This window comes from Taurulus bubalis, assembly GCF_910589615.1.
Source record: "Taurulus bubalis genome assembly, chromosome: 10".
In the NCBI taxonomy this organism is placed as follows: Eukaryota; Metazoa; Chordata; class Actinopteri; order Perciformes; family Cottidae; genus Taurulus; species Taurulus bubalis.
Window position 1 is genome coordinate 7,313,040 of NC_136598.1, and position 11,749 is coordinate 7,324,788.

General features: G+C 42.9%; 3 protein-coding genes across 3 annotated transcripts in view; 2 read left to right on the forward strand and 1 right to left on the reverse strand.

Annotated features, from left to right (window-relative positions):
- The window catches only part of nxn (nucleoredoxin), a gene marked incomplete at its 5' end in the record, with an annotated part of 54,535 nt that extends 50,804 nt beyond the window's left edge, over positions 1-3,731 (forward strand). The window contains one exon of the mRNA XM_079225433.1: positions 3,411-3,731. Within this exon, the coding sequence (XP_079081559.1) occupies positions 3,411-3,593 (183 nt within the window). The 3' untranslated portion in view covers positions 3,594-3,731. The remainder of the gene's footprint in view (positions 1-3,410) is intronic.
- Positions 3,732-5,232: 1,501 nt separating this feature from the next.
- On the reverse strand, positions 5,233-7,711 carry mrm3a (mitochondrial rRNA methyltransferase 3a). The gene is made up of 4 exons (XM_079225031.1): positions 7,341-7,711; positions 6,778-7,022; positions 6,532-6,693; positions 5,233-5,884 (listed from the first exon to the last, which is right to left on the reverse strand). Exons 1-4 carry the CDS (start codon positions 7,688-7,690, stop codon positions 5,295-5,297), a joined length of 1,347 nt encoding a protein of 448 aa, XP_079081157.1. The 5' UTR covers positions 7,691-7,711; the 3' UTR covers positions 5,233-5,294.
- Positions 7,712-8,574: 863 nt separating this feature from the next.
- glod4 (glyoxalase domain containing 4) lies at positions 8,575-11,002 on the forward strand (the record flags this gene model as incomplete). Its single annotated transcript, XM_079225278.1, has 9 exons — positions 8,575-8,664; positions 8,789-8,838; positions 8,947-9,067; positions 9,174-9,318; positions 9,750-9,886; positions 9,987-10,073; positions 10,168-10,281; positions 10,369-10,455; positions 10,552-11,002. 9 exons carry the CDS (start codon positions 8,575-8,577, stop codon positions 10,615-10,617), a joined length of 897 nt encoding a protein of 298 aa, XP_079081404.1. The 3' UTR covers positions 10,618-11,002.
- Positions 11,003-11,749: the final 747 nt, after the last annotated feature.

Sequence of the window (11,749 nt, forward strand, 5' to 3'; positions counted from 1 at the left end):
AAATGTGAAAATGTCCAGCTTTACTTTGTCTTACATTACTGTACCTTGAATACTTCAAGGTTTTAGACTATTGTGAAGTCCATTTTTCATTGTTTTCTAATGCTTTATTGACTAAACATTTAATCAAATAAATAGTCTGTGAATTATTCAATAATTAATACAATTGTTACATTTCTGGTTGTACGAAATGTCTCAACAGCAATAGAATGAAATGGGTTAGAGACATTGATGAGATGAGTCGTAATAACTCGATGACCCAATAACATGTTGTCAGGCGTCATCACCAGGTCAAAATTGTTCAATACTACCAAATACCTGCAAATGTCAATATGTGTTTAGTACTGATTAGCAAATGTTAACATATTTAGTTTAGCATTAGCAACAAACTAAACTAAATGACATGAACAAGGTAAACATTATACCGGTACAGCCTGATAGAGACCGTAGCATTGCATGGAGACATTTAGTGTTTAATTATAAACACACTGAATGTTTCTTTGCTCCAAAAAAGAAAAGAACACAACAGTTGCATTGACTGTAGCCATATTGCTAAAGTTCAATGAAATCTGATGGTTTTTGTGTAAACCGTTGTGCAATTGCTGTTGAGGTCATCCAAAATTTCACAATCATGGCTTTTCCTCAAGACATCAAAGCTGGGAAGTGAGATGGACGCAGCTCCGGCTCAGAGGCCAGTGGGGAGGTTTGTTCATCGTTATCAGTTCGGGCCTTATCAGCTGGCCATCGTCTGTGAAACGCTACGGCGCATCAATAATCAGAATAAGCCTCACACGGCCCAGCAGGTTCCACACATGGTAAACACACGCTGAGCCTTATCACAGCTGTGAGTGCGGGCTGGAGCAGAGAGGCCCTTTGTCTTTTTTGTTCTGAGCTGCGCTGCAGAGGGCGGGGTGGGGGGGGGGGGGCCGAAATGGCTGCACCTCACGAGAAGCAGAGAAGGCACACAAAAGAAGATGCATGACTTCCTACGGAGAAGAAGACTGATGCAGAGATTACATCTTCTCATATCGTCGAGGCTGGAAAGGCCACAGTGACAGATTGTGGAATTTCTCTCTTTGTGGTTTCCTTACACTGTGTGCCCAGATCATCTATAATCTACACTTAGTATGGCTGCAAGAGAGCCTGCAGAGCAAGGCCTCCATTTGTAGTCGCACAATCAAGCAGCAGTTCACTCGTAACAACATTGTTCTTAGTGACAGATTACATCTGTGAGTATTAAGTGGCCAATGTATGGTGATTTGTGGCACGATAAAATGGGCTCTATTCAGAGGAAGTTAGCTGCCTATGACAAAGTACCACACTGCTGCTCATCTGTTCCATCTGTTCACAGTTCTGCAAAGAAGAGGTCACTGACTTCCTTTTGGCACGCTTATCCTTTTTAGGTAGCAACACAGCCAAGCTATTCGATGAGAAGTCTGATGGCTGATTGTGTGGTTTTATCCATTTAGAAAGAATAGCTGCGGATCGTCTGAGAACTGGGAAGACGCAACAAACAGCTCGAGCGTTTATATGTAGAAGGAAATCCGTCCAAAGTCATTTTGTCTTTGACTTTGTTTGGACAAAACTCACACTGGCACATAAATCAGTAACTGTATTAACATCAGAGGCGCTGCCTCCATGAGAAGTCCAACTCTTTGTTGCAGTGCCACCCTCTGGCCTTTTCTTGTTAGTTTTGCATTTTCAGCATAATCTTTTCCATGTGAAACTGATCTGCAATCTTTGAGTCTCGCTCTGAGCCAGCAAACTAAGCTGAGGGGAAATCAGGTTGCGCTGTCATGAAATACTCAAATGAGAGCGGCTGTGCACACCTAGCAAATGAACTGTGTGACCTTACAAAACGCAACACCTGAAATCCGCTTGACTTAGGGAAGGTATGACGAGAATAATGGATCTCTGTCATGGTAGGAATGCCAATTCCAGAAGCCCTCCCGGCTGGAACTGAAGCTGAATTACGAAAGGGTGGGATTTCTTATTCAGTCTCAATAATTAATGGTCTTTTTCAAGCTTGTTTGAAAGTTGCTGCCTGCCTGCCTGGCTGCTGCCAATTCATTCTGTTACCTGGGGCTACAGGGGTTGTAATCCTGACTTGTTAAAGGGTGAATGGTGACATCGAGCCTCCGGCAGAAAATGGGTGAAGCTCTTTCAAAATAACTGCCAAGAAGAAGAAAAAAGTGGAATGCCCTCCAAATCCTGCAGCAATCTATTTGTGACATATTCCTTCACACCTCTGCTCTCGCTCTCTCTCTCTCCCTCCTGCTCACATGTAACATTCAGAGCTCTGTGATGAGACGTATATCTGATGTGAGTGAGCTCTTGCAACCGGAGGGATGTTGTTGGACCCCCCACATGGTGCTCCTTCCTGTCTTTCTACACAGCAGGATGTGTGACTAGGCACCAATGCTCTGGTCTCTCTGGGCCGGCTGCCTGCAGGAAGACGGGAGAGAGTTTTATATTCTCTTTCAAGAAGTGTGCATTAATAAAGATTGTACCAGGCAGATCTGAATTGTATGAGGCGATTGTATCGTGGTGTAGTTCAGGTAAGGGGTGCGGCCAAAGTTGCCAAAAGCAAGTCTGAACTGATGAGCAGCAGAGAAATGTGTAATTTCGAGTGTCTTCTCTCCTGGAACATATCCAGCGTTTGACTCCAGATTATGAGACAGGGGCTCTCATCAAGATGGGAGCATCATCATACTGTCGACGAAGATGGGATGTCTAAACCAATAGCACCCAGTCTTTCTTTTTTGTGAAAGAGTCCTGAAGAAGTCAGACTGTCCAGTAATTTACAAGAAAAGAAGCGTGCTGTCAGCAAGTGGGCAAGAAAATGTGATCACACCAAAAGAGAAAATGGAATTCCTGCACACTGTCCACGCTGCTATGTTGCATTTCCAATAAACGTTCAATATTTAGTTCTATATACTTGGAGATCACAGTGTGCAGGAATTCAGCAATTTCTTTTTAGAGACATTCTTAAATAGTCAACTATGTTCTGTCCTTCCTGTCCTCTTAGTTATCTTCTAAACCCTCCAATGTATGTTAAAACCCCTTGGTGGGTCTCCAACCCCACTTTGGGAACAAACTGCAGGACATTATGCACAATATTATAGGAAACTTAATGAGGAAACCTATGAGTTATATTTTCAGAACAAATCTATTTTGTAGATCCCAAATGTTCATCAGGTGTCCTTAACCAAAGTATTGGCAGATAAAATTCAGCAAAAAGAAAAAAGTGATTAAGACATCCCTACTTTTTGACTTTCCAACAAGACATGTTACCAAAAAGAGAGTCTCTGTTTTTGGCCTGTGCCCAGTAATCCATCTATGAATGTAAGGAACCACTGTAACACCGTGACCTGTCACCCCTAATCACTGTATTTGTTTCTCCTTCACCACAGGATGACATGAGTGACTCCCTGCGGGACTACACTAACCTCCCCGAAGCAGCACCTCTGCTCACCATCCTGGACATGTCGGCTCGTGCCAAGTATGTACGCGACGTAGAGGAAATCACACCGGCCGTAGTGGAGCAATTTGTCAGCGACTTCCTGGCTGAAAAGCTCAAACCAGAGCCCATCTGAAGAGGAAGTCCAAATATAAATCGGACACGCTATATGGGACTCAGTCCATCATCGCACCCTGACCTGTTGCAACTCCCCCCTCGCCTTTCCCATCCTCGTACTATCTCTCCCACCTCCACTCTGACTTTGTCAGACAGTTTTTACTGACATTTTAACTTTTTTTTTTTTTTTGACATGTTCTCTTTTCACGGAGTCCTGTTTTTCTCCTGTGGTGCCTTGCATTGACAATAGTCCCTACAGTAATATATATGGAGATTCTCTGTTGGTTCTTTTTTTTTTGTCAAGAAAAGTATCTGTACTTTTTTTTCACTCAATAGCATTTCTGAACTCTAGAGAAAACCAGAGAATTACCCAGTGGACCTACTTATTCAGCTGATTCTTTGCTTTCTGTTTTGTCTGTGAGATCCTTGTTACTTTTGGTTTCTGAATGATGCTGAGAAAGAATAAAATGCATTTTTACAGTTGTAATTCACATGTAGTGCAAAAATGCTCAACCTCAGTTGGATGTAGCCGTAAGCCTTTCTGGCCCTATTTAAAGAAAAAAAAAAAGGTGCACATACAGTAAAGATCACATTAAACTTGCTTGTAACAGACCAATGACTGATATTTTAAAACCCCTGTGTCTTTGTGTGTGTGTGTGTGTGTGTGTGTGTGTGTGTGTGTGTGTGTGTGTGTGTGTGTGTGTGTGTTCTGATGTGAGTGAAAGTCATCTCTTGCCAGTTGTTAATGGTGGTTCTCATCTCAAAGTCATTATGAGGATTTTCTGTGAAGGTCCCATAATGAAAAGACCAGGTTATTTCTGAAGGCACAGAAATGGCATTTGAAGAGTGTTGAATGTAGAAATCCCTGTATTCTGTTACTTCAGTCATTACTCGCACCCATTAAAACTCACTGGCAAGCACAAAGTTTTGCTTCTTTTTAAGTTCTATCAATAAAGTTAGCTCTTGGATATGTAAAACGCACAACGCAAAGACTCCCAGTTCCTTTGTTAGAAACACTCAAAACCCATGCTGCATTTATTATGGGAGAGGGTATGCAGATCTTTTTGGTTAATGTGCAGACTCCAGGTGGGATGGAAGTTTCATGACTTCTTTATATTTGCATAAACTGCAGAACGAGGATGGACTTGTCAAGGCTGTGTTCGTTCTAGAATTATTATGCCTCAAGTGCATGAATCTATTTAAAGCTCTTAGGAGCCATATGGAAATGATAGGGAGGGGGAGAAAAAGGAAAAGTTGTGCTTTTTTTTGGGAGGGGAGCATCGTCTCTTCCAATAAGCAGGAAGAGTCTTAACTTTTTCTAATCCCAAATTTGTCATTTCTGCCTTACCAAGTGAGATTTATTGTATATTAAATATTGTCCTGCATCTTTTTGTGCTCTATGGTAGCACATTCAAATTATTTAGGTTTTGGGTTGTCAATTAGATGAAATAAGTTATTTGAAGATGCTACCCTGGACTCTAAGAAATTCTGATGACCAGTTTTCACAACTTTCTCACATTTGACTGACAAAACGATTAAACGAGAACATTTGCAGATTGATTGAATCCCTAAAAAGGCATAAATTCACTTAAAATCATAAAATAAAAACACTCATTTCACAAATCCCTGATTGATATTCAGTGTTTTATTGGTTGCAGGACATGATGTAGAATATAAAATCATTCAGTTCATTCTGTAGTGACTGATAAATAGTCCCACATCATGAAAGCTGCTGCTCCGCTTTAGATTTCCCTCCAGGTGTCTGTATTAGTTTCAACAGTTGCTTCCTGCCCTCAAATAAAAGGATACTGGCAGCCATGGCTGAATTCAAGCTGTCCACCAAAGGAGCTACGGGAATAAAGAGGCGGCGACCGGCGGTTTTCTCAGCCAACTGGACCGCTTCTACACTCAGACCCCACGTCTCTCCACCTATCACAAGAGCAGTGGCACTCTCCGCCCAGCTCTCATGGTACAGCTTTGAGTCCACTATGGGAAGTAGAAGTCCCCCATCCTCACAATCTGAGTCCGAATCAGAGTCGTATTCCTCGTAGCGCATGTTGTTGTGGTTCGACTTTGCGCTGACCCAGCCATAGTCTCCTGCTTTGGAGGGTCTACGAGACACGTTAACTTGTGAATCCTCCGATTCTCTACTTCTGTCGGTGCCACAGCTGCTGTCAGCCACATGAACAGTCACAGGTTTAGGGAGATGTTTTTCCATGTCATCCCAGTCCAAGCTGGAGTAGATGGGTAGGCGGAAATGGGCACCCATAGCTGCACGCAGAACTTTAGGCTCCCAAGCGTCAACACAACCTGTCGGTGGAAAAAGCAAACAGATTTGAAGAACCACACGCAAAGAAACAAAGCCATGTTCAATAGGGGTGGGGGAAAAAATCGATACAGCATTGTATCGCGATATTGCATCGATACACGGAAGCCAAGTATCGATCTTTTTATTATATCAATTATAAGCTTTTTGGTCCTAGAAATATAAAATAAATTGCTTTGTCAGCCCACTAGATAGTGCTGTGTTGTTTTGTGGTGAGGTCAGCAGAGGTCCCGGATCAGCATGATTGGTAGGAAGTTGGTCAAAACTAAAATGAGACATCGGAGAAAGAAATTAGAAATGCACCGACCGCGTTTAAATCAAACGTCTGAACTTCCTGTCCCTCGTAGCGCCGCTGCTGCACGACACACAGGACAACATTCGCACAGCGCTGGTCAAATACGTTAAAAAAAAGCAGAAATCAAACTGGCTACTGGTACTCTCGTAGCGGCCGGTGTTACGGAACAGTTAACTGGCTGCCTGTTAATCCGTAACACCGTCATCCCAACGCAGTTCCTGGAGAAGTCACCGAGCTGTGTGTGTGTCTATCGTATCGTGGGACCTCTGGTGATTCCCACCGCTAATGTTCAAGGGGTGAATAGCACTTATTCGCACAATGAATTGATTAGCATACCTTTTGTGAGAAGGACATTGTGGCAGCCAGCAGCGGCAGCACATCGCAACATGGTCCCAAGGTTGCCAGGGTCTCTGATGTTGTCGCATATCAAGGACAATGGCACCGAATGACCTTTACTAGCGAAGTTCAAACGCGACGGATCCGGACGAGAAAATATGGCTGCAGAAGAAGAAGTCAAAGTCAGAAACAACTCCGAGCACCTATGGCTTCGTAATGAACCCAAACAAAACACGTGACCCTCACCGATCACCCCTTGTGGGGCCACAAGCTCAGACCAGATCTTGATGTCCTCAAACTTGACTTTGACTAGCGTGGCCCTTTTCAGCTTGTCTAAAGGGAGCTCCCGGAGCCGATCCACGGTACTGAAGAACACCATCTGTGGGTTGGCTCCAGCATCCAGGGCGTCGCAGATCAAACGCCTGCCCTCCAGGAGGATTTTACCCTGGTGCTCCCGAAATGTCCTGGAACGAGCAACACTCACTAACCTCCTGAAGGACAGATGAGCGGAGATGGGAGGCAGAGATGATCAAATGCAGTGTGAATATGAACAATGCTCGTGAATATTTTTTAAAACAGTGTGACACACCTGATCAAAGAATTAGTAAATCAGATTATAAATCTCATAATTGATGTTAGATTTTGGTACTCAAGCACACAATAAACTGCTTTCTAAACGACCTTTTTTTTATCCTCTAAGCGACTGACAGAGATAGTAAAAGGTCATGATCAATCAGACCGTATCCTTTATAGGTGTTATCTGTGACAATTATGGCAATAATTCACCATCTGCATGAAGAGCCACTTACGCCAGTCGTTTATCTCCAGGCAAAGCCCTCTCGAAGCGAAGTCCATCAACGTGATCCTTTATAACAGCAAGCTTTACAGCGGAATGGTCATCACGCCTCGCTTTAACGAAGTCCTCTTCAGGATGCTTCATTGTAGCTGGGACTTGTCCCTTCTGCCTCTGGACGTCTCGCCCTGCTGTCGGCTTGAGGACTCTCTCCGTCTCGGTGTCGGGCATCAACACCCGGACCGGTTTCCTCTTCAGTGCGCGGACATACCGCCTCGCTTCTGCAACAACACCGCTTCCCCTTGACATAAAAGCACTTCGCTCCGTGGAAACCAGACATATCATGCTCCTCATGTACGCTGCCATGTTTGCCCAGTTTCTTCTTCGCTGGTTTTCCGGAAGGTTGCACTAACGCAAACTAATCTCCTTACCGCCACCAGCTGCAGTGAAGATAATACTACATTTAAGTTTCTAAAATGGTCTCGTTTAAGGGGTAATAATTCACTGCGTGGTTGGCAAACTAGTTGCACTCAATACACAAATGTGTCGTCTTCTTCGTTTATTAAGCTTCTTCTTTAAGCTTTATTGGCGGTTGGCAAACAACTATTTGGTGCATTACGCCACCATCTGGTATGGAGTGTGAATCAGGATGTTGCATTATTAATAAAATAATAAAATACACATATTAATACAAATAAATAAACGAAACAAAAAATGAGAAGTAAAACAAATGATATAGCAACAACAACAAAAATGTGTTTTAACCCAGAGCTCACATTTTCTCAATACTATTTGTTATTCTAAAATACTGAAGTAATACTGGATAGCACTTACTTGAGTTATTTTGCAGAATACCTGTTATATCTATCCTAACTGTACTTTTCCTTATTATTTTCCTTTTTCCTTTTTCTCTTCTAATGTAAAACAAGTCTGGTGCTGTAACCTCGCGATAGCGTGTGACATTCTGGGAGATACCATTAACCTGAATGGATAGGGGGGGCGAACGTAGTTTTATTTATGTTTATCCTGCGTAAAGACGTCGTCCTTCCCCATAAGGATTTAACAATGTAAATGCCTCAACAAAGGCTAACATAATAATCAATAATTGCATTTACAATTGTAAATTCCTGCTGTTTTCTTACTTTCGACCAATCGACGACAGATACATCGATCATCAAAAGGACGCTTAATCGTTCACTGCTCACCGATCTTCACTCACAGACATCATTAACTTATATCTGTCTACAAATATGGCCTTGAGACGAGCGTTGCATTTTGTTTTCAAAGTTGGTGACAGGACCAAAACTGCCACGTTTTACCGAGATGTTCTTGGTATGAAGGTACATTTTCGGAGTTTCCTTCAAAGGCCGGAAGCAATTAATTCCTCCAGTCAGACCCGCGTGTTTTATTAATGTTGTACTAATACTGAATGCATATTTTCTCATCTCTTCTCGTTCATTTTAGATTTTGCGTCATGAAGAGTTTGAGGAAGGCTGCAAAGCAACGTGTAATGGGTAACGTCAGACAACTAGAAGTAGCTGCACTTTGTACTCACAAATCTGTATAACACAGAGTTATGCAGAGCTGTTAATACCCGCTGCACCCACCCTGTGTCCTTACAGCCCATATGATGGAAAATGGAGCAAGACAATGGTTGGCTTTGGCCCTGAAGACGCCCATTTTGTTGCTGAACTGACATACAATTATGGGGTGGGAGAGTATCAACTTGGCAATGACTTCTTGGTGGGTGAGAGTTTAGTGAAATACTTTACAGAGGACAGCACCATGTTTCTGTTGGAGAGTACAGCCGCCTCGTAAAGGGTGATTGTCGTAAATATCTTCACTTTAGGGGCTCACTCTGCAGTCGAGCCAGGCTGTGAGCAACGCTAAACGTCTGGGATGGCCTCTGACTGAGGTAGGAGAGGCTCTGTATCTGACCCAGGCTCCAGGAGGGTATCCTTTCTACCTCGTGGACAAAGAGCAGCCTCCCAGTGGTAAAGGTCTCAACCCGGGTCTTTTTATCTGCTCAAGGAGTTATCATTGTAGTTTATCCAGTACTCGAATAAGAATAACTGTAGTCATTTTATCACATTTATCAAGTAGAAAATACCAAGCTTGTTACAGCTTCACTAATGCAAAAGAGTTGCTTGGTTTCATGGCATTATACATTTATTTATAGCAATACTCTTTCCTGGTATTATATTGGTCAAACAAATTAAGCATATGTCAATGTATTTTGTATGTTATTGATTTATCATTATTTTCTTAATTGAAATTGCATGACAAGAACCCACATGAAACATTTCATGTGACGTTATCCCTCATGCAGTGCCGGCAGCTGGGGCAGACGTGTGTAGTATCCTAAAGAATACTGCACACGCTTGAAGAAAGCGTTCAGCACTAAGCTTTAAAATTTTGTTCCCAGACCCGGTGCAGAAGGTTTGTCTCGGAGTATCAGACCTCCAGAGATCGACCCGCTACTGGACTACACTTTTGGGAATGAAGGTGATGGAAAAGAATGAGGAAAAGAAAACAGTGCTTTTGGGATTTGCAGACACTGACGTGAGTCAAGTATCATATCAATAATTGTGTTTTGTAATTTGTGTTAATGATGCTGTAATCTCTTTTACTATGATTCTTTCTTTTTTTAATTTGTATGCAGTGTAAACTGGAGCTTCATGACAACGGTGGGACAGTAGATCACGGAACAGCGTTTGGGAGAATCGCATTTTCCTGCCCACGTGATCAAGTAAAACATTATTTCATGGATGCATTCTAGTAATTGTTAATAATGGAGAAAATCATTATTGTATTCATCATGAATGTTTTATTAAATCTCACAGCTGCCTGACCTGGAAGCCTTGATGAAAAAGGAAAATCAGAAGATTCTCACTCCATTAGTCAGCCTAGACACTCCTGGAAAGACCACAGTAGAAGTGGTTATATTGTCTGACCCAGTAAGTGTATTCTCAATATAATGCTGCAATGAAGTAACATTTGTTTCTATTTTTAAAATAAACTTACCTGAACACTGTTTGTTTTAGGATGGTCATGAAATCTGCTTTGTGGGAGACGAGGCTTTCAGGCAACTGTCCAAGGTGGACCCCGAAGGAAAGGAACTGCTTGATAAGGTTGATGTCGCTCCAATATTTCCCTCTCTAGATAGAATATGCTACATGGATATTAACCGTACCTGTGCTCTTTCTGCTTTTAAACTTGTTTTTTAGGCTATGGCCGAAGATAAAAGCGACGAGTGGTTTGCCAAACACAACAGACAGAAAGCTGCTGCGTGAGATGAAAGAGCTGGCCGGGAAAATTGTACACCATCAGTTTCCGTTCATATGATGTGCAATATGCTGTACAAAGCACCTGTGGTGCTGTAATGACAACTCAATCATCCTTATTAAAGTAGGATGAGAATGATTCTTCCCTGGATGTGTGCTGTGACGCACAGATGCATTGACAGCACTTTGGGAAAAAGACCACTTGTTTAATTTTGAGATGTTTTTTTTTCCCATCGATAACGCAGATAGGTGGACAAAAAGTGAATTTGATTCAACTTACTCCACTTAAAATGATCAAATATGTATCCTGCTGGCTGTTTACTGATCATATGCCTTCAGAATCATACGTATTTAAGTCATGTGGTTGAGTTACACTGAATCTAATCACCTGTAAAGATGAATAAATAAAAAAGTGAATAAATATAGCTTCTGTTTCTTTGTCATCATTGTAAAGCAGTTTGATTATGACTGTGTTTACTGTGTATGAAGTGGCCTGCGTTATGACCCTGTACTTTTGAGTGCATCATGACACACAGTCAAAGATTAATATGAGCTCGAGCAGCCTTCCGCTGGCGCTGCTCCAGCTCCTCTCCCACTAGTCCTCGCGCTGCCAGCTGAGCGGGGCGGACCAGCACCGAGCCTTCACTCTGCCCGAGCAGAGAGCGACCTGTCAGATGACACTGCCCTTCGCAGCGCGAACACGGTGCCATGAAGGCGTCCCGGTAAGTGACTCGTTATCCGGGGCCAACGGGAGCGAAGACGTGTCTCCGGTTCAACGAAACGAACGCCCCGTTTGAGTGTCCGCCGCTAGCTAAAGTAGCTGTATAGCGTTAGCCTGCTAACACAGATTTGCTAGTGATTTCTGGATGACGCGTCGACCAACGCCTTCAAACTACTTGGTACTTTTGTTACTTTGGGCCGACGCTGCAGGCTCCTTGTGTTTTTGCCGCCGGTGGCTCGTTGACGAGGACTACGTTTAGGTAACACACACACACACACACACACACACACATACACTGAGTGATGACGTGAAGCTACGACGTGCTACTTCCCTGTGAGGCGCTACTGTTGGCTGAAGAAACGCGATAACGGGCGTTAATCTGCAGAATAAATGTTGCGTCAGTACGTCACAGTGAAGGAC

Excerpts from the sequence above, each read along its gene's own strand:
- mrm3a (XM_079225031.1), bottom strand. The coding sequence starts at position 7,690 with ATGGCAGCGTACATGAGGAGCATGATATGTCTGGTTTCCACGGAGCGA. Across the intron at positions 7,023-7,340 it reads CCTGGAGATAAACGACTGGC|GAGGTTAGTGAGTGTTGCTC; the intron begins GTAAGTGGCTCT and ends TCTGTCCTTCAG. Across the intron at positions 6,694-6,777 it reads GGCCCCACAAGGGGTGATCG|CCATATTTTCTCGTCCGGAT; the intron begins GTGAGGGTCACG and ends CTTCTTCTGCAG.